The 25,373-nt window shown below is 36.7% G+C and overlaps 1 protein-coding gene across 1 annotated transcript in view; it reads right to left on the bottom strand.

Moving 5' to 3' along the window:
- Positions 1 to 1,395: 1,395 nt before the first annotated feature.
- BUB1B (BUB1 mitotic checkpoint serine/threonine kinase B) overlaps positions 1,396 to 25,373 on the bottom strand; it is a 55,384-nt gene continuing 31,406 nt past the window's right edge. Inside the window, exons 10-23 of the mRNA XM_006073030.4 lie at positions 24,167 to 24,279; positions 23,530 to 23,645; positions 22,900 to 22,949; positions 21,317 to 21,377; positions 21,077 to 21,182; positions 17,071 to 17,345; positions 11,840 to 11,973; positions 11,409 to 11,549; positions 10,977 to 11,077; positions 8,753 to 8,902; positions 6,981 to 7,123; positions 4,273 to 4,444; positions 3,383 to 3,489; positions 1,396 to 1,949 (exon numbers count right to left, since the gene is read on the bottom strand). Coding sequence (XP_006073092.2) covers positions 1,718 to 1,949; positions 3,383 to 3,489; positions 4,273 to 4,444; positions 6,981 to 7,123; positions 8,753 to 8,902; positions 10,977 to 11,077; positions 11,409 to 11,549; positions 11,840 to 11,973; positions 17,071 to 17,345; positions 21,077 to 21,182; positions 21,317 to 21,377; positions 22,900 to 22,949; positions 23,530 to 23,645; positions 24,167 to 24,279 — 1,901 coding nt within the window. The 3' untranslated portion in view covers positions 1,396 to 1,717. The remainder of the gene's footprint in view (positions 1,950 to 3,382; positions 3,490 to 4,272; positions 4,445 to 6,980; positions 7,124 to 8,752; positions 8,903 to 10,976; positions 11,078 to 11,408; positions 11,550 to 11,839; positions 11,974 to 17,070; positions 17,346 to 21,076; positions 21,183 to 21,316; positions 21,378 to 22,899; positions 22,950 to 23,529; positions 23,646 to 24,166; positions 24,280 to 25,373) is intronic.

The raw sequence follows: 25,373 nt of genomic DNA on the forward strand, positions 1-25,373 counted from the left end.
AAGGAAGAGGCAAACACACCCACTTTATAGTTTTATGCTCAGGCTAAGAGAAAACGAAGACATCATAGGTCCTAACTGATCAGGTAATATTTTCTTACCTCTACAAAGAAGGATTGGAAGGGATGGGGAATGCAGGAAGGGATGGGGAATGCAGGAAGAGGCGGCAAAACAGTTCCAAGTTCCCTAATAAATTAACTTCCTCAGAGTTCCCTCCCTCTCCTCACAGCAGACTTTCAGAAATAAAGCTGTATCCATAAAGCAGTGCTTTGTCAGTCATGCTGTCAAGGCTGCTGAAAAATTCACTAGATGGAAGCTAAGCCTATGTTAAGAAAGAATCTAAATTTACCATCCAGCCTCAGAGTAATGACTTTACATGTCAAAGCGGTGGATTGAGAAATGAGAGAACAGCAGAGGGATAGATGGGTTCAGTTACATAAAAGGTACAGTATATAATTTTATATCTTTAGTTGTACAAGAAACAAACATGAAAATGTATCGAACGTCATATTTTGGTTAAGAGCAAAAATTTCTAAGTTGATTATCCTTCAGATGCAAGTCATGTTTCAGTGCTTCAAGTATATATGCCTAAATATTTTTAGTTAAGATATACTTAGAATCTTCTGCTTTCCAGCAATTTTAGAGCAGTAACAGTGACAACTAGAGTTAAAAAAAAAAAAAACAAAAAACAGGCACCAACATAAGAGGCACATTTGATAATTTTGATATTTAGATATGAAATAGTTTTCACTGCCCTTCCTACAGATTTTCTTCCCTATCTCCAAACCTGATATAATTCAAGCTTGCTTAGTGGTCTAATACTTCATCTAGACCTATGCACTCCCAAATGATTCCTTGTGTCAAGTCAACTTTTTATTCTAATATTCTGCCTCTTCAAATTTTTCAATTGAAAAACCTTCTTCTAATCCTTCACTAACCTTGCCCCTAACAAGTCATTTTGCATGTAACAGAATGATGATCATTCCATTTCTGAAAGGTTGCTAAAGTCCATTCAAAACCTTTTTTCCCCTAACTCACACAGCCCTTATCAAGAGGCCCAGCAGCAACAGCACCACTAGATTATATAAGAAGACCAAGGGGCGTGGTGGATAAAAAAATGAAAACATTAAGACATAATAAAAAAAAACTTTACCACTTGAAACTTAAGAAAATTTGGTCTTGTATAAACCATTTCATCTACTTTTCAATCTAGACCATTTAGTGGAAAGTCAGGAACACCTACAGGAATGGTTGGCTATTCTGTATTATTATGATCCTATAATAACAGTTGCAAGTCTAGAAGACACAAATTTCCATGGTAAAGTAGCTCCTGTCTGCAAAATAAGGCTATTTATTATCTTAGCTGGCAAAAAGTAGATGAGAGGTTAGAAGCACAAATTTAACAAACACTATTTTATTATTTACAAAATACATAGTGATCACAAGGATACATGTAACAAATTACAAATGGGAAAAGTACAAGGAAAAGTTGAGGCAAATGTGTTAAATGACAGCAAGGTACCCATTAATATTGAATCTATTTAGAATAAAACTGTTCTTTGTTAAACTTAGTCAAGGCCAAGAGTAGGTACATTGTTGAGAAGAAAATGTCAGTTACGTAGAAATACACTTCTATCAAAAACTAGAAAAGTATTAGTAGTGTACCTAAATTAAATCACAGCATATACAGATACAGTGTTCCATAGTACAACCATTGATTTTAGGCAGGAATCTGTGAGAGGCTTGACTGCCTATCTTGCTGGAAGAGGAAAGCCCCAGGACTGATTAACTTCCCCACTTTCCAAAAAGCTTTGTTCAGGTGACTTTGGAATGTGGTGTCAAACACCCCATTCATTTCTGCTGCAAGTTCCCCCAGAACAGACACTGTGGACTCATCACTGGCATTCAGAATCCGCAAAAAGAATTTATTCCACAATTCACCATCTTTTAGCCTAAAAATATATAAAACCATTTTCATCAAGATTAGGCATATAGGAGTTTGAATTCTTTCTGTGTTTAACTCAATGGTACATTTATGCACCAACATGGTTTAAGGTAATACCTAACTCTAGGGTTAGAGATCACTCAAGCAGTGTCCTTTGAAACCGCAAGGTGAAACTACAAAAAAAAAAAAGAAAAAAAAGACTACCACAGTGGGAAAAGTTACAATACAATGAACGCACCTAAAGGGAAAGAAAATCTTTCATTTGAATCTATAAATTTCCTCCATGTACTGAGATGCAGCACTTCTCTTCTACGACTAGAAGAAAAACAAAATTTGTCTCCTCTCCTCTAACTTTCCTAACGTCTAGGTCATTAGAAAGATGACAGCTTCCTCTCTCCCCTTGCCCAGTAGTTTATTATCTTTACAACCTTCTCAGAATCTTAAGCTCGACTGAAGTAACTACTGCTTAAGTCTATGATGTTTGTATTAAAAAAAATTTTTTTTTAAATCAGATAAGCTTCTATTATTGTATAAGGCAAGGTTGTTAGAAAATCCCACCTGCCCCTACCTGCTTCTGCTTATGTAAGACTCATCTAGGACCATAACCAACTGGAGATACCTAACTGTATCCTATATTATGCCTTAATTATATTTCAAACCCATTTTGAAAGTATATGTTAGAGACAAATAAGACTGGCCAAATTCTGAGTAAAGAAAAACAACAATTCAATTGTTGGGAGGGGAAAATGGAAGTAAAGTGGTGTTAAAGTATCAATACTGATTCTTCTTTTAACTAAAGAATCTATTAGTAGGTGATAGATTGTTATACTTATTCTGGGAAGTTAACAACTATGATAAGGTAAGATGGAAGATGGGATATTTAGTAAGTATTATGAGCAGGCTTGAGGGAATACTAAGGTTCTGAGACCAAGCAACTCTTATTAAGAGAGCATTTACTTCCTCACCAAGGAGATTCAATTCTCTGCTTTGGTTTTATCCATTCATTAAATAAATAATAGCCTAAAACTATTATGTAATTTAGAAATTTAACTCTCTTCAAGAGATGCTTATTACCTTTTCATAAAAGCAATTAAAAAGGGGTATAAGACTAACACCAATTGGTTAGAAAATTATTCTCACAAAATGTTTCTATTAAGACTTCTAAACTGAGAGACTTCCATACTCTAGTCAACCTATATGTCATATTTATATATCTAGGTTCAAAATAATGTCCTGAAGCTGAATAGTTTGATTCCCTTCTTATTAATAATTCCTCTGTCCTGAACAAGGTACTCCACTGAATATCTAATGAAAACTGGTTAAAATTAATGAAATCATGGCATTTGGATTAAGAAACCAAGCTGTCAAAGCAGAGAGAGCACCGGAGATAAACAGAAGATCATTTGGACAGGCAAAGACCCTGAAATCACCAATACTTACTCAGAAATATTTTGGCTAAGTTTCCAGAGGGAACCATCCCAGAAGACCTGTAGGTGCTCCTTGAACAATAATAAATGTGCTAAATCTGCTATACCAAACAGATCTACCTGAAATCACAAAAAGCACTATCAGCTAAAATCATTCTCTGCTACTATGATGCCAATTTATTTATATAGGAAGTTGACAGGCATTATAGTGCTTAGCTAAGTTTATTTATGACATACATTTCAGTAGACTGTTCTTATCCTTACAGTAAAGGGAGAAACTCCCCAAAGAAGTGAGCAGCAGAGCCAACTCTAGGAATTATCCTTAAGAACAAAAGATGACAATAATATCTGGTCTGTCAAATTCAAATTTGTATACCTACTAAATATGCATGGACTCCAGCTGTGATCTAAGTGTGTTGCACATGACTAGTTCAGGGTTATGCTGTATATTCAATCAGCAAACGCCATATATCCAGAGCTGAGTCAGAAGGGATTTTTGCATATAATGCCACCATATAAAATACTTTACATTTGTCCTAATGTTCTTTTTATATACATTATTTCATTTATTCCTCACAAGAATTCTAATGTACATATAGCAAACTATTATCTTTATTTTACAGAAGATCACAGAGAATGATTTACAAAATACAACACAGATAAGTGGTAGAAACGGCCCTGACACTTAGTTACTGAGTTAGTCATGTGTCTGCACGTGTATGTGTATATTCTTCAGTGTTGTGACAGAAAAATGGTACATTTTGCTTGACTTGGTGATATATGAAAACTAGGTCATCTGTTTCAGGAGATAGAATCAGTAAACATTAGCTTTCATGGCTTATTTAGGTAAGAAAGAGATGAAGAAACCCTCTCCATATTTGCTCTGGCTTATTTTACACTTACCTGGTAGGGAGAAGAACAGTTAGCCAGGATCTTTTGTCCTTCCAGGGTCTGTACAGTCCGAAAGCCACTGAGGTTAAAAACGTCTAGCTGTGCCCTAAGGTCAACACTGTAGGAAAAGTCCACTATCTTCAAAGCTTGATTGTTCTTATTAAAATCATAGGGATCGTGGATTCTAAGCCCAAATTTAAGAGAAGGAGATTAAAAAAACAGGCCATGAAAGAAGCTGCATGGCTGGTCTTCTTTAAAAAAAAAAAAAAGGCAAAGAAAAAAAAGGAGGTACCGCAGGTGTGCTTTAGCTATGCCAATAGCTCCCTCAAGTGGTTAGTTATGAAAATGCACCTATAAGAGAAGTGCCTGTACCCACCCAACTGGGCAATGTCAGGAGTAGTTTACTGGCATAAGCTACAGAAGCCAAAGTGCATGGTCACAACAGAACATTTACCAAGTTTCCATATTACATAAACTAAGTACTAGAAGCAGAATGCAGGCCTCGACCTTGTACTATAGATATTAACATATATAATAGCAATAATTCATACACTAACAAGGATTATGATGGAGGAAATTAAGCTTTTGTAGGTGGCATAGCCTTTCTTGTTTACTATTATAGATCAGGCTTTCTGAGCATCATTCAGACTCCTTCACTGAGTTTAATTAAAAACAACATAAGACTGTTTTTTGGTAAAGTGACACCTTTACAAAATACTGTAAACTATCCTGTTTACGTTAAACTAATACCATACTCTATCTTACACTTATCTGTAATTACAATCCTTATTTCCTTAAAAAATACACACACAAACAACTTAACAGCACTAATTCACTACTGATTTTCCTTGGAATTACCTATTCCATGTAATAAAGCTGTTCTCCAAAGAGATAAAGGAATGATTTATATGAGGAAAAAATGGATTATTTTTAATGTGTTCCTTTTCTTTCTCTGCTTTCTCAGTTCCTGATTGATATCAATGGCAGGTCCTATATTTCTAAATAGAGGCTTTGATTAATCCTATCACATATACCTCCACAGCACCAGCTTATCTATTTTACTTTAAAATTTACAACTGTTCCCATTTGGCTTTACAATTTTATTTTGGCCATAAAACTGTAATCCCCAAATATTTTCAAAACTTGGGAGAGGTAGGAAAATGTTTCTTAGAATAACGAAAAGCAGAAAGGTCTCCTAACTCTCTAATCTTCCATTCACTGTTACCCTGGGAAAGACATTCCACTTTCTTGGATCTCATTTTACACACACACACAATATAGAAACTGCATTAAATCATTTCAAAAGGCTCTTTCAATTCCTTGTGAATCTACACAAAATTTCCTATCAAATTTGAAAAGTTGTGACATATTAAAAGGCAATGTCCCTTGAACACTATGTGGTTTTCTGGAGTCCTCTGGGGACTGAGAGGATATCTAAATATACAGAATACAAATGCCCAATCCTAAAAAGGCTTAGAAAATCTCTTTGCCTACAAGTCCTGAGAAAAGCCCTGTGAACTCTAGTACTATCCCTCTGAAATTTCAGTGCTGTGAAACAGAGTCAAAATAAAAACTATACCAGGGTTTTTCACATTTAGAAACATATGGGGAGATTTGTTTGGTGATCACAATGACTGGTTGACTGTAACTTGTATTTAATTTGGTGGGAGGTAATTATAGGGGAATAGATATAAAAATCCTGAAATGCTTGGACCAGACTTGCACTAAGTATCTCTGGTACTCTGGATGAGAAATGCTGCTGTATTATGCTTGGGGAAGCCTTTAAGACTCCACCATCTCAGGAAAGAAGGCAGGATGCTCATAACCAGAAGGTTATGATTGCAGGAATACACTGCAGATTCTTTTATTTAATTTCCATGCCAACTATGATCTGGAGTCTAATTCAGTTTCTTCTTACAGAGTAAGTAGTCAGGAGAAATGCAGAGAATGATTCCAGCTTTTCGTGTACACCAAAGACCTCAAAGAGAAAGTTAACTGCTTACCCAAGTCACAAGCTTGGGACAGAAAAAGCATCTTTAAACTACACTACTTACTCAAACACCATGAGATCAATGACCACTAGACTAGGTAGGTGTGCTGGTCCTCTAGTCCTTTCCATAAAACAAAAATTGTTGACCATTTTTGCCTTGTTTATGCCTCAATGTTTTCTATATTTTCTTAATTGAGTATCTGGGTTTCATCTCTTATTTCCTGCTCTGAAATTTCCTTCCTTGAACTTGACGGCTAAACTGGATTTCAACACTAAGCCCCTTTTCTTGGCATGGTTTGCATTTGCACTCTGGTTTTACTTACTTCTCTCAGCAATTACCTCAGCTTGGTATGATTTAAACTTTGGTCTTTGAAACTGAGCAGTGCCTCAACTTTGCTAGCAATCTATCTCTGTGCTGGCCCCACAGAAAGAAACACTAGACAATCTACTTCACATTCCCCAAATATTTATCTTGTACATCTCTCTAAACAGGAATCATCACAATAGAGTTAATTCTTTTTTTCTGGATTATTTCTTCAATGTGTGTGTGTTTTTTTTCCTTTGAATACTTTTAAACTATTCTCAGTGACTACTGACTTTTAGGAAGCAAATATCCTCTTAACATACAGTATTCTTTAATATGGTATTTATCAAAAGGCAAAAGAAAATGGAAACTACCCATGTTTTAAGCCAAAGCTGATAGAATTATAAGAGAATGAAAAGGACCAACCTGTTTCTAAGAATCAGGCTCCTTGGACTCAAGTCACCATGGACTATTTCTGCTTTGTGTAGTTTCTCCACCATTGTCAAAAGGTTATAAATAATCAATACTGTCATTTCATGGGTAATAAATTCACTGTGTTGAAGAACATCCTGGAAATAGAAGGACAGAAAATTATTTAAATTGGGGTGACATGTTCAATACCTTGCTTACTGCTGCTCTGTACTCTTCCTGGTTCTCTGTTAGAATGTGGGTTCTCTGTTAGAATGTGGGCTCCTTTGCAGATTGGTTTTTGTCCCATTTTCAACAATGCTGCTCTCCAGTAAGATTGTTCATACAGGGTGAGGCTGGCCCATAGTAGGATCTCTATATAAATGGTAGTTTAAAATTATCCTCAGGCCAACAATTTTGGAGAATTCATATTACCATCAAAATTGCAGCAAAACTATCATTATGTTGTATACCTGAAACTAATATAACATTGTATATCAACTATACTTCAATTTAAAAAGAGAGATGAGAAATGAAATAATCTCAGAAACATAAAAAAAAAAAATAATAAAAATGATAGGAGAAATAATCTCCAAAAAAAAAAAAAAAGCCATAAAATTGTCTTAAGAATAGTCCAAAGAATAAAATCACATATTATAAGGAGTTCTCTGGTAGCCTAGTGGTTAGGATTCCAGGCTTTCACTCCCAAGGGTCCTGGTTCAATCCCTGTATGGGGAACTGCGATTCCCACAAGCCCTGCAGCATGGTCAAAAAAAAAGATATATTGTGTTTGGGTTCTAAAAATAATCCAGAGGGGTAGTATAGATAAAACAAGAGTGGCAAAAATAGACTCTGGTTTCCATTCCTCATGTAGGGAACTTGGAAGTTGCTACTCTGTCCGAACATGTAAAAAGATGAACAAACTAAAAAATCAACAACTCTTCTAGTATCTGTAAGTATAGTGGAAGCACCCACATTTTTGTGAATTTCACCTCTAGGAGAAGATCAGGTTTTCACAGTAAATATGGTAGAAAAATTCCCCTACTGTTTCCAGCAGGGGGAGGGGAAAAAGAAACATTTGAAACAGGCCAGAGCACTCTGTTCTTTTTAATAAGGCCTGCCTTCAGGGGAAACTAGTTAACCAGAGCCTAACATACTGGGATATTATCAGAGTCTACTTGACCTTGGATAAGAGAAATATCCAATTCCAGCCCACTCCAGCTATTTTGTCCCACCTAAGCTGGGCAGGTGGGAGGTTATGGGGGGCAGTTTAGGAAACTGAGAAAGTTGTGAAGTTCACAGTCCAAAGGCATATGCACATTACAAAAGATGATAAATAATAGCACTGTACGACACTTTCCTTCCCTTCACATGTTATCATCATATTACTAAAGGGAATTCCTTTTACCTAGTACATCATGTCTGGCTATCAAGAAAAAATTACAAGGCATACTAAGAGGCAAAAAACACAATTTTAACAAGCATCAAAGCCAGACATGGCAGGGATATTGGAATTATCAGACCAGGAATTTAAAACAAAAGTGGCCATGAGCTGGTGACGATCATAAATGACCGGGTCATTACACAATTCTGTCTCCTTTTATATGTTTGAAAATTGACATAATAAAGAGTTAAAATGTGTTCTTGGTCAAAATAACTTTGGGAAAATAAATTAATTAGTCTATTTCTAGAAGATTAATAGGAATTGTATACTAAATTCCTTTGCCAAATGGCATACAAATCTCTCTACTTAAGGATTTTAAATGGTATGTTTTCATATTATTGCAAACCTGAAGGGTGAAGCAGTTTATATATTGATGCCAAACGATACAGCCATCTTGGTATTGATAACAGCTACACAAATTATCACACTCCTCATTTAAACGTTCCTTTAACTTGAAGTTGATATAAAAGTCCCATGGGACAGGTTGAGACGATACCTGTAAGAAAATATATTTTAAAAATAAAAGCCATTAGAATCTATGGTAATGGTTGGCAGATTGAAAACATTCCCTCCAGCCCTTCTGATATCCTGACAGAAATAATAGTAGAAAAGGGATATTTGAAAAGGCATAAACCTTTAGGAAAGAAGAGAGCAGCAAGATATTCTGGAAGCTGGAAACAGAATATTAAGAGGTAACAATCCACTTAACAGACCCAAGAAAGCTGATTCTGGCAGTGGAGAAAGCTGACAGCAACCAAATTTATATTACAAGACCATCTTTCTGTAATATGAAACTGGTAGCACTAATTATCAATAGAGGTAAGAGTGAATGTGGAGCTAACATTGGAGGGGTTGAACTCTGTTCAAGAGAAAGTTAGACCCCTGACTACCCCTCCGGCTCCTGTAGCCCAGCCTCTCTTTCATTCTTGAAGACCATTTTTTTTTTCCCTAGAGAATATAAAACAGAAGGGCTCTAGACTAAAGGACACTTATGCACAGTTGAAGGTGGGAATGCCATAAGGAAAAGAATATATATGTCAAATGTTAAGATGTACCTTCCTGCCCTTCTACTTTCCAAACTAATTTCCCCATGAAGCTTTTAGGAGACTAGCAGCCAGGATTATATACCTTAGGTAAGAAACCAGAAGTTTTCTCTGAGGTATCTGATAAGCTCAAGAGAAAAGACCTAAAGACTGGAGGTTTTTCCAACATCAAGGTCAAATGAGATCATTGTACTGTGAGGCCTACAGCTGTCAAGGTCCCTCCATATACATAGTTTTAACTGGTTTTCTAGAGGCCCATGCTTAAATATGAAGAGAGAGCCAAAGACTTGAAGAAAGCCTCAAATATGAAAGATGGAGATCAAAACAGACAAAAGAAAATAGATGAAGCAGGGAGAAAGCAAAATTAAAGCACTGTTAATATAGTCAGAGAGGTAAGGAATATTTCATCTTTGAAATGAAGAATAGAATTCTACAAAGAAGAAAAAATTTGAGTACAAAAAAGAAAGTTTACAAATTTAATACATGATAAAAGAAATTAAAAACCCAGTAAAAAGGCTGAAAATAAAGTTGATAAAACATTCCAGAAAGTAAAGCAAAAATATAAAGAGAAACGGGAAAAAAAGGTAAGATTTTTAAAGAAATCTGTTCAGGAAACCCTTAATCCTAACAAAAGGAATTCTAGGATACAAGAACAGCAAAGACTGAGAGGAGAAATAATTTTTTCTTTGAAGGTAAGTTCTCAGAACTGAAGAAGTTTCCAGGTTGAAATGGCCATCAAGTGCCTAAGATTATGGGTGAAAACAGACTTTTACCAAAGCACGTAATTGTGAAATTTCAGAATCCTGGGGACAAACATAAGATCCTACAAGGATCTGGGGGGCAGGGGTGGGGCAGGTGGAAATCAGAGAATGGCAAAAGATTTTAAAAGCAAGGTTACAAGCCAAAAGCTACTGAAGCTCATCTTCAAAACTCTAAGGAAAAAAGTCTTAAACCAAGAATTCTGATATCTAGCTAAACTACCAATCAAATAAAGATATGGAATAAGAAATTTTCTGACATCCAAGGTTTTAAAAATTTTATATCCTATACATCCTTTCTCAAGGAGCTACTGAAATATGAAGATTTAAATCAAGAAAGAAGGAAAAAACAGGGATCCAAGGTAACTAGGCAGTCAATATAAAAAAGAGGTAATATGAATCCCTGAGATGATGGTGAATGGAAATTTCAAAGTAATATAGTGTGTGTGTGTGTGTGTGTGTGTGTGTATCCTAGAATGTAACTTGTCCAGATTGAAGGAAGCCAGGAAATTTCGGATGTCCTCAAGAAGATAAAACTGACAGAATACCTAACATGTTTGAACACATTAAGAGATTTACACAATACCCTGTCATTTTTCACAACAGACCTTGGCATATAATGGTGAGCGATTTCTTGATGCATCACTGACTTTCATATAAGGCAGCTCCTAGACTAACAGAGGGATTTTGATGGTGCCATGGAGTTACAATTACTGCTTCAACTGACATTATTTATGAAGTAAATGAAATGACAAAGAATCAGTCCTACCTTTATTAGGGTTAACTCGGCAGTGTTTCTTGGTGTCACCCAGAATAATTTGTAGTCTTCACATACCAGGTATTCTTGTCTAATGCAATATTCCTCATTATCTGTTGAGAAGGTGTGATTCCATTTAAAAGTCAGTGTGAATATGTATAGCCCCCTAGGTTTTATTTCCTGGTTTAAGGGCTAAAGGAACTTTATATTTGCCAGTTAGTAGCATCTAAAATACTTTTCAAAATCATTTGTTAAAAATTGAAAGAGGGGAAAACAGAATTCCTACTGTTACTGGGACATAAACTTATGAATTTGTCAACTTCTATAATGCTGTTTCTTATATTCTAGAAATATTGATTGTGCTTAAGCATCAAGTTCAAGTATAAATAGTCACTTATTTATATACTGTCACACACAAAAGGCCATGCATTCAATGATACTTACCTAATTCAATTTCCTTCTCTATTTCCAAATTAGGCATTGGTCTATCTTCTACAAAAAACTCTGTAGAGACACTCAGCTCTGGTAGGGATTTTACCAGTTGTCTGCGATACTGTGGACACCAGGGTGACTGAGTAGGGTTGTCTGGGTGAAAAAAGTTGAGAAAAAAATTACCTTAAAACCAAAATGGGTATTTTAATAGAGGAGGGCAAAAAAACCCTAAGACTGCATGATCAAAACTGTTAATCTAACAACACTCATCTATCTCAGGTCTTTATGATACTGAATTCAGTTTGTACTCATTTAGTCTAGTGATTTCACAATTTATGGCAACTTCTCCAGAGAAGAAATACATATACCTCGGTTTGCTCTGATAAAGTGCTCACTGGATGCAGATGTAGATATTTCCTCACAAATGGTATATATGAACCTACCTGCAGTATCACTAGTGAGTTCCAGTTTCTCAGGAATTTGAAGACTTTTGATGGAGGAGGTGCTTGTAACTGAGGCAGAAGATCCAGAGAACCCAGAGGAATGTGTGGCTTCACGGCTGTCTTCAATAATTGGGCTGAAAGAACCACAAATGAATCAGTCTTCAAAAGGATAATTTATATCAACTTATCTTTGTTCTAATTTTATTTGCTCTTTTCTAATAAGTGACCTGCATGCATGCTCAGATCAGATCAGTCAGTCGTGTCCGACTCTTTGCGACCCCATGAAGCGCAGCATGCCAGGCCTCCCTGTCCATCACCAACTCCCGGAGTTCACTCAGACTCACATCCATCGAGTCAGTGATGCCATCCAGCCATCTCATCCTCTGTTGTCGCCTTCTCCTCCTGCCCCCAATCCCTCCCAGTATCAGAGTCTTTTCCAATGAGTCAACTCTTCGCGTGAGGGGGCCAAAGTACTGGAGTTTCAGCTTTAGCATCATTCTTTCCAAAGAAATCCCAGGGCTGATATTCAGAATGGACTGGTTGGATCTCCTTGCAGTCCAAGGGACTCTCAAGAGTCTTCTCCAACACCACAGTTCAAAAGCATCAATTCTTTGGCGCTCAGCCTTCTTCACAGTTCAACTCTCACATCCATACATGACCATAGGAAAAACCATAGCCTTGACTAGACGAACCTTTGTTGGCAAAGTAATGTCTCTGCTTTTCAATATGCTATCTAGGTTGGTCATAACTTTCCTTCCAAGGAGTAAGTGTCTTTTAATTTCATGGCTGCAGTCACCATCTGTAGTGATTTTGGAGCCCAGAAAAATAAAGTCTGACACTGTTTCCACTGTTTCCCCATCCATTTCCCATGAAGTGATGGGACCGGATGCCATGATCTTCGTTTTCTGAATGTTGAGCTTTAAGCCAACTTTTTCACTCTCCACTTTCACTTTTATCAAGAGGCTTTTTAGTTCCTCTTCACTTTCTGCCATAAGGGTGCTGTCATCTGCATATCTGAGGTTATAGATATTTCTCCCGGCAATCTTGAGTCCAGCTTGTGCTTCTTCCAACCCAGCGTTTCTCATGATGTACTCTGCATATAAGTTAAATAAACAGGGTGACAATATACAGCCTTGACGAACTCCTTTTCCTATTTGGAACCAGTCTGTTGTTCCATGTCCAGTTCTAACTGTTGCTTCCTGACCTGCATACAAATTTCTCAAGAGGCAGATCAGGTGGTCTGGTATTCCCATCTCTTTCAGAATTTTCCACAGTTTATTGTGATCCACACAGTCAAAGGCTTTGGCATAGTCAGTAAAGCAGAAATAGATGTTTTTCTGGAACTCTCTTGCTTTTTCCATGATCCAGCGAATGTTGGCAATTTGATCTCTGGTTTCTCTGCCTTTTCTAAAACCAGCTGGAACATCAGGAAGTTCACGGTTCACGTATTACTGAAGCCTGGCTTGGAGAATTTTGAGCATGACTTTACTAGCGTGTGAGATGAGTGCAATTGTGCGGTCGTTTGAGCATTCTTTGGCATTGCCTTTCTTTGGGATTGGAATGAAAACTGACCTTTTCCAGTCCTGTGGCCACTGCTGAGTTTTCCAAATTTGCTGGCATATTGAGTGCAGCACTTTCAAAGCATCATCTTTCAGGATTTGGAATAGCTCAACTGGAATTCCATCACCTCCACTAGCTTTGTTTGTAGTGATGCTTTCTAAGGCCCACTTGACTTCACATTCCAGGATGTCTGGCTCTAGGTCAGTGATCACACCATTGTGATTATCTGGGTCGTTGAAGATCTTTTTTGTACAGTTCTTCTGTGTATTCTTGCCATCTCTTCTTAATATCTTCTGCTTCTGTTAGGTCCATACCATTTCTGTCCATTATAGAGCCCATCTTTGCATGAAATGTTCCTTTGGTATCTCTGATTTTCTTGAAGAGATCCCTAGTCTTTCCCATTCTGTTGTTTTCCTCTATTTCTTTGCATTGATCGCTGCAGAAGGCTTTCTTATCTCTTCTTGCTAGTCTTTGGAACTCTGCACTCAGATGTTTATATCTTTCCTTTTCTCCTTTGCTTTTTGCTTCTCTTCTTTTCACAGCTATTTGTAAGGCTTCCCCAGACAGCCGTTTTACTTTTTTGTATTTCTTTTCCATGTGGATGGTCTTGATCCCTGTCTCCTGTACAATGTCACGAACCTCATTCCATAGTTCATCAGGCACTCTATCTATCAGATCTAGGCCCTTAAATCTATTTGTCGCTTCCACTGTATAATCATAAGGGATTTGATTTAGGTCATACCTGAATGGTCTAGTGGTTTTCCCTACTTTCTTCAATTTAAGTCTGAATTTGGCAATAAGGAGTTCATGGTCTGAGTCACAGTTAGCTCCTGGTCTTGTTTTTGCTGGCTGTATAGAGCTTCTCCATCTTTGGCTGCAAAGAATATAATCAATCTGATTTCGGTGTTGACCATCTGGTGATGTCCATGTATAGAGTCTTCTCTTGTGTTGTTGGAAGGAGGTGTTTGTTATGACCAGTGCATTTTCTTGGCAAAACTCTATTAGTCTTTGCCCTGCTTCATTCCGTATTCCAAGGCCAAATTTGCCTGTTACTCCAGGTGTTTCTTGACTTCCTACTTTTGCATTCCAGTCCCCTATAATGAAAAGGACATCTTTTTTGGGTGTTAGTTCTAAAAGGTCTTGTAGGTCTTCATAGAACCATTCAACTTCAGCTTCTTCAGCGTTACTGGTTGGGGCATAGACTTGGATTACTGTGATATTGAATGGTTTGCCTTGGAAACGAACAGAGATCATTCTGTCGTTTTTGAGATTGCATCCAAGTACTGTATTTTGGACTCTTTTGTTGACCATGATGGCCACTCCATTTCTTCTGACGGATTCCTGCCTGCAGTAGTAGATGTAATGGTCATCTGAGTTAAATTCACCCATTCCAGTCCATTTTAGTTCGCTGATTCCTAGAATGTCGACATTCACTCTTGCCATCTCTTGTTTGACCACTTCCAATTTGTCTTGATTCATGGACCTGACATTCCAGGTTCCTATGCAATATTGCTCTTTACAGCATCGGACCTTGCTTCTATCACCAGTCACATCCACAGCTGGGTATTCTTTTTGCTTTGGCTCCATCCCTTCATTCTTTCTGGAGTTATTTCTCCACTGATCTCCAGTAGCATGCTCAGTCAAGTTCAATTCTTCGTGACCCCTGTATCCCGCCAGGCTCCTCAGTCCATGGAATTTTCCAGGCAAGACTACTGGAGTGGGTTGCCATTTCCTATTCCAGGTAATCTTCCTGACCCAGGGATCAAACCCAAGTCTCTTGGGTCTCTTGTACTGGCAGGCAGATTCTTTACCACTGAGCCACCTGGGAAGCATAAGTGGCCTGAGGTGACCTCTAAAAATTGTGTGCTATTCATTTGACCCAGAAAACCCCACAAAATCATGTAAATCAAGAGGCTCAAATCTTCCAGTTCACTTTAAGAACATTCGTGAAACTGCCCAGGCCATTAAGGGTATGCATATCCGAAAGGCAACCAAGTATCTAAAGGATGTCACCTTTAAGAAGCAATGCATGCCATTCTGTCATTACAATGGTAGAGTTGGTAATGTGGGCACAGGCTAAACAGTGGGTCAGGGATGCAGTGGATGCAGGGTCAGTGGCCCAAAAAGAGTGCTGAATGTTTACTGCACATGCTCAAAAATGCAGAGAGTAATTCTGAACTTAAGGGCTTAGATATAGATTCTCTAGTTACTGAGCACATTCCAGGTGAACAAAGTCCCCAAGATGTGGCACAGGACTTAAGAGAGTTCATGGTCAGATCAACCCATATATGAGCTCTCCTTGCCACACTGAGATGATCAATTCTCACTGAAAAAGAACAAATAGGTCCTAAACCAGAAGAGGAAATTGCATAGAAGAAGATACCCTAGAAGAAACCAAAGAAACAAAAACTTATGGCCTGGGAATAAATGCTGCAAAAAATAAATGTTAACAAAAGTAAAAAAAAAAAAAAAAGTATCCACTATTTAATCTCACTTTAAAGTCTATTATTTTCCTGAAAAAAAAAAAAAAAAAAAAAAGATTCATAATCAGAATCTAGGTAACTTTATCTACCATGGTTGATGAGCAATGCCAACTATTAAATTTGTGCTTTATCAACCTAATCTATCATGGAGAAGGAAATGGCAACCCATTCCAGTATTTTTGCCAGGGAAATCCTATGGACAGAAGTGCCTGGAGGGCGAGAGTCCATGGGATCGCAAGAGAGTTGGACATAACTTAGCAACTAAACAACAACCTAATCTATAGCAAATGCCTTATTCTACATCTATCCTAAACTAGACCGAGAAAAACTGATTAAGACACTAGTTTTCTTCCTCTTTATCTCTTCTTTGGACTTTTTAACTCTTCAATAAGCAAAGGTCAAGAAAGAAAACAGGAAATTAATCAAGGTGACTATGTGCTAGAAACTGAGAAAAGTTTGTTAGGGAGAAAGTTTGAAAATACAGCTTTAAAAGCACAAACTGGCAAATTAAAGAATATTCCTAAAACTGGAACTTGTTTAAATTAGGTGACTTTTAAATACGGATAGATCACAAGGTTTATTAGTCCCTGGCTCTCGATGCCATTCCCACTATTACTTTATTCATTTCTCTCTATCACAAGATACTTTTGAAAAGTATATCTCTAACAGCCTATTTAAAATTAGCATCAAGCTACTCTACCATTATTTAAAATTCAATATTAAAGGAAAAATACATGCCTCTTCTCTACCAATCAGGTACCCTTTCTGAGTTTCCTCAAAGATACCATAATCGCCCCAAGTTACTTCTTCCATGGGACTTCCCTGGTGGTCTAGTGGCTAAGATTCCATGGTCCCAATGTAGGGGGCCTGGGTTTGATCCCTGGTCAGGGAACTAGGTCCCACATGCTGCAACAAAGATGGAAGATCCTACATGATGCAACTAAGACCTGGAGCAGCTAAATAAATAAATAAATATTTTTTAAAAATTTACTTCTAACCCTCATATTCAAATAAATTACTAAATCCCATTAACATTTTATCTGAAGGAGCTTAATTGTCATGTAAAGCACTTAGCACAATACTTGGCAGGTAGTAAAAGCTTGATAATTGATGGCTATAATTGACAGGCACACACAGAATAAGAGATCTCAAACAATTTGCTTTGTGCAACCTATAATCACCACTCACCTCAGCTTCTTGATGCTGAGAGGTGGATTGTAGATAGTGCCACAAGCAGTTTGCTGGTCCTCAGAGGTCTTCATGTCTAGATCCTCTTCCTGCAACAGTCTCTCAGGATCAGAAGGGAGATCCTTCAAGGATATTATTTCATGAAAAGGAGTGGATGCAAAACGAGCTGCTCTAGCGAAGTCACAAGTGTCTTCTGGGTTAGGACAAATAGTTACATTCCTGAAACCTGTGATAATAGCATCCTCACTCAAGGGCTCAATTCCTGTAAATTCATCCTGAAATAAAAACCACATAAAAATTTAGCTGGAACATTTTAATGAGCATATGAATGGCCTATATTTTTTACTGAAAGAGGCGTTAGATAAGTGATTTTTAACACAGAATCTCTCGAGAAAGACAATTTTTAAAAGTACATCTTTACATCTGAGGAAAAGGTTCTGTATTATGAAAACAGCAAACTATATTTCATCAAAAATACACTGAAGATTCTCCACACAAAGAAAAATACTGGACAATGTTTTCTCCTCAATCAATTTCACCTAGGAACCAAAGAACCAATACCATTTTTCTTCTGGCTTTGGCCTAGAATACCCTCTGGTAATCAACTATCCTCCTAGCTTTTAGGTCTTATTCTATGACAATTAATTTTTATTTTATTTCTTAAAGGTAACTCATGATCATGGGCTTCCCTGGTGGCTCAATGGTAAGGAATCTGCCTGCCAATGCAGGAAACATTGGTTCAATCCCTGGGCCAGAAAGATCCCCTGGAAAAAGAAATGGCAACCCACTCCAGTGTTCTTGCCAGGAAAATCTCATGGACAGAGGCGCCTGGTGGGCTATAGTCCATGGAGTCACAAACAGTCAGACATGAATTAGCGACTAAACAACAATTCATGATGATAGAAGATATGGGGGAAAAAAGTATAAAATAATGGAAAACACTTAAAATATACCTTTGTCTTTAAAAGTAATACAAGTATATAGTTTTAAAAAGTCAACTATTTTAAAAGAATCTGTAGTAAAAAAAAGTCTCCCTCCCACACTTGATCCTCCCACTTCTCCACCCCAGTTACTATTGGTGTGTGCGTGCTAAGCCCCTTCAGTTGTGTTGACTCTTTGCGACCCTATGAACTGTAGCCCACCAGGCTTCTCTGTCCATGGGATTTACCAGGCAAGACTACTGGAGTGGGTTGCCATGCCCTCCTCCAGGGGGTCTTCTGGACCCAGGGATCAAACCTGCATCTCTTATATCTCCTGAATTGGCAGACGGGTTCTTTACCACTCGTGCCACCTGGGAAGTCCCCAGTTTCTACTATCCAGAGACAACTGCTATGACCATATACATCTGGTAGGATACATGCATATTTTATGCATTTTAAAAAGAGGTTTTAAAACAAGTGAAATTACAGCATAAATGCTAGTCCATATTATTCATTATCATTATATATTTTAGTTTATTTTCTGTGCTATTAAAAATTCTTTAAAAACATGTTGGTAACACTGTGAGTCTATCAGAAGTTGACCAACTGTTTTTAGGCTATTCCCCGTATTTTACTGTCATGAAACTATTTTAAATATTCTTATAGATTTAAATCTTTAGGAATATGTTAGTTTTCTCAGGAATAATTCATAAAAATAGAACTATCAGGTCAAAAAGGTAATGGGACATTAAGGGTATGTATTCATACTGCCCAACTTCCCTCAGAAATATTGTACCACTTTATACATTTACCTGAAGTACACAAAAGTGCCTATTTCATTTAACCCTCATTGATACTAGATATTAGTTTTCTAGATCATTACCAATATGACATATACTCTGAATTTCTGGCTCAACATAATTAAGTAGAGGTGAGAGATACATCTAGAAGAAACAATAGATGAAACTGAAGAATCGTAGGATTAGAGTAAAATAGATGTCTGTAGTCTATGGATACATTTTATGCAAATACTATTTATGGCCCTATTAGTTTAGACACTTTAAATATGATTTTTTTTTTAGGGAAAAAAATGCTGGTAGGTACCTATTAACAAAATTCAAGTAAAAGGTTTAAGACAAAAAACCCTAAGATATCCTCTTAATAATTTAGTCCATCCTTGAACATCTGAACCTAGAACCACTACCTCCAAATCCAGCCTATTCTCTGGTGGCAGTCTCCAGAATCCAGTATGTAAAAATTACTCTTCTACATCATCATCTTTATTACCTACATTAGAATTACCTGGGCAAGTACTTAAAACAGACAAAAATACATGCTTGGATTTTATCTCTGGAAATTCCAATTCAGTATAGTTGGAATGGGGCCTCAGCACCTTCAGTCATACATGGCTCCTGAGGTTCTTCTGGGTTGCTGCAAATTTTCTGTATCTTGATATATGTGAAGACTGCATGGATATTCACATATTTAAAATTTTACCTAGCTGTACAATTAATATTTGTGCAATGTACCTATATAAGAGCTCTCTCTCTCTCTTTAGTTGCTAAGTCGTGTCCAACTCTTGTGACCCCATGGACTGTAGCCTGCCAGGCTCCTCTGTCCATGGGATTCTCCAGGCAAGCATACTGGAGTGAGTTGCCATTTCCTTCTCCAGGGGATCTTCCCAACCTAGGGATCAAACCTGAGTCTCCTGCATTGCAGGCTGATTCTTTATACCAACTGAGCTACTGAGGGAGGTCCATGGATATAAGATATACCTCAATAAATAAGTAAACAAAAAGAAAAACATGTTTGATTCATTGGAATACAATGATTTAACACTGTTTTAAATCATTATAGATACTGATCATGTCTCCCCTTATAAGCTTCAGATTAAACATACTCAGTTCTCTTTAAATATTAAGACAAGTTTCCAGATGCTGGTTTAAAACTTCAATAAAATGTCATTGATAAAGTTTATTTACTTTGACTTGAATGTGTGCAGGGTCACTAGTTCACAGTGGTTAAAACAGAACATTAATACAAAAAAAAAAGGTTGGTTCACATAACTTTCATTGCTACAAAATTTTTTTTATAAAGAAAACAGATCCTGGGCTTTGAAGACAGTAATTTTTCCCTACTTAAAAAAATTGAGATATAATTAACATACCAAAAAATACACTCTTTTATGATGTGCATTTCAGTGTTTTTAGTGTCACACATTCATAACGCTTTGCGACCGTCACCACTATCTCACTTGCGACCGTCACCACTATCTAACTTCAGAACACTCTCATCACCTTAAAAAGAAACACTATATCAATTTGTGGTCAATTTCCAACCCACTCTCTCCCTAATCCCCTGGAAATCCTAATCTATTTTCTGCCTTTATGAAAGACCCCTGTTTATTTCACATAAACAGAATAATACAGTATGTGTTCTTTTAGGCGTGCTTTCATTTTAGCAGTGTTTTAAAGATTCACCCATGTTGTAGGATATGTCAATATTCCATTCCTTCTTATGGCTGAACACTATTCCACTTTACAGATACACATTTCGTTTATCCAAGCATCAGGTGATGAATGTTTGGTTGTTTCCTGTTATTGGCTCTTATGAACAATGCTGCTATGAACATTTATGCAGTTTTTGTGTGATGATACGTTTTAAATTCTTTTAGTTATCCTTCAATTAAAAATTAATTAAATTAAAAAATTCTTTTGGATATATTTACCTAGGAGGGAACTGCTGGACCATATGGTAACCCTATTGTCAACATTTTGAGGAACTGCCAGATTGTTTTCCAAACAGGTTGTACCACTGTACATCCTCATCAGCAACATATGAGGGTTCTAGTTACTTCACATCCTCACCAACAGCTGTTATTTTGTCTTTTTGATTATAGCCATCCAAGTGCACGTGTATGGTATTTCACCATGATTTTGATTTGCATTCTCTGATAACAGTGTTGAGCATCTTTTCATGTGCTTATTTCAAGCCAATGATTTTTACTTTAACTCTAAACTTCTGTGAGAGATGAACAAAACTATACACTAGCCCATTTATATAAACTTAGGGATACTGTTTCTTACACAAACATCTGGAGATACATCCTCATTTGAGGTGATGCTTTCTGAAGTTTTGAGAATTTCAAGAGGTCTTCGTTGGGCTAAAACACGTGAGGGAGCTGCAGAAGGACTAGAAAAAGACATATCCCATTTAGCAATTTTTCTCTTAACACAGATAACAGTAACCTCCTATTTCACCCTTATTTATAATAATAGAAAACTTTTAATTGTTGAAACAAAATAAATTAAAAAAAACCCTCAAACCTGACAGGCTTTTTTCCTGAAAGAAGAGATTCATCAAAAATGGAGAAAGGTACACTGGAACCTATAGAAAGAGAAACTAAATTTACACTCTTTAGAGTAAATGCCCTACTCTTCAAGACAATCAGGTCAATTAACATTTTTGCTGTCTGAAAGCAGAAAAACAATTTTATCTTTTATAATAAATAATTTCCAAAGTACAAAAGTAAAGATCACTTAATAACAATGGTCTAAACATGGATGATCTTGTTTCATCTTTATTCCCCATCACTACTCCCCAAATCTAACCCAACTCTGAATTATTTTTGAAGCAAATACAAAACACCATTTCATTGCATATGTAAACATTTTAGTACACATTTCTTAGAAATAGCATCTTTTTAAAAAACATAATCTCAAAACATGATCATATCTACAGAATTAACCATTTCTGAATTCAAACATACAGTCAGAAGTATCACATTTTACCAAAACTTTTTAGAAAGTTTGAATTAGGAATGCAAAGTAGATTCAAACACTGTGACCAGTTGAAATTGTCTCTTAAATTGCTTTTATTTTATAGGGTTTTTGTTTTTGCTATTAATTTTTTGTTTTAGAAACTGGGTTGTATACCCCATAATGCTGGATTTTTGGCCAATTATATTTTTGTTTCAAATGTTCTTCTATGCCTTGCATTTCCTATAAACTGATGGTTAGACTTAAATGTTTAATCAGATTCTACTGAATTTTTTAAACTACTAGGTGGATATTCATGTTTCTACCACTTTTAACATGTTTCTGAAAAGACCAAATTTGAATATAAAATAGCTTTAATTTTAAGCTTCTCCCCCCCTCTTCCTATCAAAAAACTACTTTCCAGTCTTGGCTCCTGGGTGCTACTGCTATGCTTAGCTGCTGCTGCTGCTAAGTCTCTTCAGTTGTGTCCAACTCTATGAGACCCCATAGATGGCAACCCACCAGGCTCCCCCGTCCCTGGGATTCTCCAGGCAAGAAGACTGGAGTGGGTTGCCATTTCCTTCTCCAATGCGTGAAAGTGAAGCCGCTCAGTCGTGTCCAACTCTTAGCGGCCCCGTGGACTGCAGCCCACCAGGCTTCTCCGTTCATGCGATTTTCCAGGCAAGAACACTGGAGTGGGTTGCCATTTCCTTCTCCAATGCATGAAAGTGAAAAGTGAAAGTGAAGTCGCTCAGTCGTGTTCGACTCTTAGCGACCCCATGGACTGCAGCCCACCAGGCTCCTCCGTCCATGGGATTTTCCAGGCAAGAGTACTGGAGTGGGGTGCCATTAGCTAGAGTGCACTAACTAAAGTGAAATATTATTTTATAGTTAGTATAAATTTAAATTACATTTAAAATCAAATATTTTTAAGCAATGAGTTATTTTACAAAAATATTCTTTCAAATGTCTATCCTATCTTGAATTATATGCTAATAAATTGAACTCCATGATTCAAAGATTACAAACCTGAGTCCCTCTCTTTGCTTTCTTTCACCTCCTTTTACTACAATCAATAAAATTATTTATACTTGTTACATAATGCATTTGTTATCAGTAAGGTCTTCATGAGATTGTCAAATACAACTCACTTTTAGAATGAGGTTGTTCTTGCCAAACGTTTTCTGCAAGTGATGTTTCCCTGTGAAGATACTTGATTTTAAACATGTGGCTTACTACCCATGGAACACATTATTTAATTCTCAGAAGTCCAAGAGGCTTTTTAAAAAATTAAATATAATCTTCATTCTAAGATAAAATATTCTAGTACCATTAAACCAAATTCTTTAAGATAGAACCTTCAGTCATTAGAATTGTTACAGAAATACATCTGATAGCAGACATCAAGTTACATTAACAATATAAGCAGATTACAAAATGATAAACCTTCATTTTTATAAACAAATCCAAAACAACACATAAAGAAGAAATAAAGCAATGTTAATACTAGTCATCTTTTAGTGGTAGAAATGAGTGGTTTTATCATTTAAAAAATTATTTGGTTGTTATTATAAGAAATACGTTATTTTTGTTTTTAATGGAAAAAAGCCAGCACCTAGACCTCCTTCATTAGTATCAAAGCTGACGTTGTGACAAAGAGTTGCAAAAATCATGTCTCAATACCATAAAAGTTAAGGAGACTTCAAGTCTAGAGAGTCAAAGGCTGGTTCTAAATGCCCTCCTTCCTATAAGTATCATTTCTTCCACCAATGTGGTCCTACCTGGCACAAGAGTTTACTGGGCAAACAAAATTGGACAGAGCCATTCCCGATATTTCCGGAGACTCTGAAGCAATTGGCAGTTCAGCTGTCTCCTTTGTAGGCATCTTTTCTTCTTGCTATTTGCATTAAATAAACAAAATTAGTATGTCCCTCTTATCTAGAAAATGCTACCTATTTTCAAGTTTTAGTGCCAAAATTAGCTTTACTATATACTTTCCCAAGATATTTACTAACCATATAGAATGTCTGTCCCACAGAAGTTCTTAAATTTATGTTACCAGTATTAACTGATACTGCTGTACTTAACTAAGTAGTGGCAAGCAAATACACACTAAATTTTTTTAGCTAATCTCATTTTAATGGAACATGCCTAGAATAAAAAACTAAAGTCAGAAGTAACAGAATAGTGATTTAGAGTATAACTAAGATGTCAATAAATTGTATCACTTATATGCCACAAATTCCATTTGAAGTCACCTGTTAAAATTACTTTTCTGCTCAACTTTGCTGATACTAGTAGCTAAGAAACTACCAAAAACTGAGTGGGCACTGGCAGGACTTTTACCTTCTATATTTTCATATTTTTAAATTTGTTTCAATAAGCATTAGTTGTTATGTACTGAAAAGAGAAAACGACCTGCTCATTCGCTCTTTCTTGCTGAGTAGTTTGGATTTCTTTTAGCTTCTTCTCCATCTCTTCAATCTGTTTCTGCATTTCTGCTCTCTTCTCTGCACTGGTCAGTAGCTCAGCTAGAAATAGTAAAGTTGTCTGAGGCATTACTCCTCTTAGCAATTTATCCTGTCAAAGATTGTCTTTGGGACAGTCAATATTACAGATAAGAATGACACAAATGGAGCAAAGTCCTCAACTTGAGGTCTCGGTCTCTATTATTTATTCAGTCAATAAGAAATAGAAATCTAATACATGCCAAGCACAACAAGGTATTTAGCTTTTAGTGGCACATAATACAAAGTCCTTGGTCATGTGATGCTAATGTTCAATTTGACAGAGACAAACACACAGAAATTAACAAGATAATCAGTGCTAAAAATAAAAATTAGGTGATGTGAAAATGTGTTATTGGGTAGGGGAATGGAGGTCAGGAGCTACTAAACCAGTGATCAGGGCAGATCATCTAAGTCAGTTACATTATGAAGCTGTAACCTGGATAACAATAGGCTGGTCATATAAAGATCTGAGGAAAGTTTCTAGAGCAAGGGACTAGATGGCATAAAGGCCCTAATGGAGGAACAAGATCACTGGTACAAGGACTCAAAAGAAGACCAACATGATTGTAGCATAGAAATAGGGAGCAAAGTAAAAGATGAGATTGGAAAGTTAGGCAAGGGCCAAATCATGTAGGGTTTGTAAGAGTTTGTACTGCATTCTAAGACATTGAAACAACACGGGAGAATTTTAAATAAAGGAGGGACATGACCTGATTTTCCAAAAATGATAATGTGCTGTGAACACAATGAATTTTGGGAAGGCCAGAAAGAGAGCAGAAAGTCTTAACTGCAGTAGTCCAGCTAAAAGACTGTGGTTTGGACTGAGGTAATAATGGGACTGGTGATAAATGAAAGATGTATGAAACTTTTTGGTGGCAAAGTTGGTTTATTCGTTAGATGTGGGGGAATGGTAAGGAAAGAGGGATAAAAGATGCCTTTCAGAGTTTTTTTGGGGAGCAGAAGATATTAAGAAGAGGTAGCAAGAATACACAGAAGAACTGTACAAAAAAGATCTTCATGACCAAGATAATCACGATGGTGTGATCACTCACCTAGAGCCAGACATCCTGGAATGTGAAGTCAAGGGGGCCTTAGAAAGCATCACTACGAACAAA

Source organism: Bubalus bubalis, chromosome 11 (assembly GCF_019923935.1).
Source record: "Bubalus bubalis isolate 160015118507 breed Murrah chromosome 11, NDDB_SH_1, whole genome shotgun sequence".
NCBI lineage: Eukaryota > Metazoa > Chordata > Mammalia > Artiodactyla > Bovidae > Bubalus > Bubalus bubalis.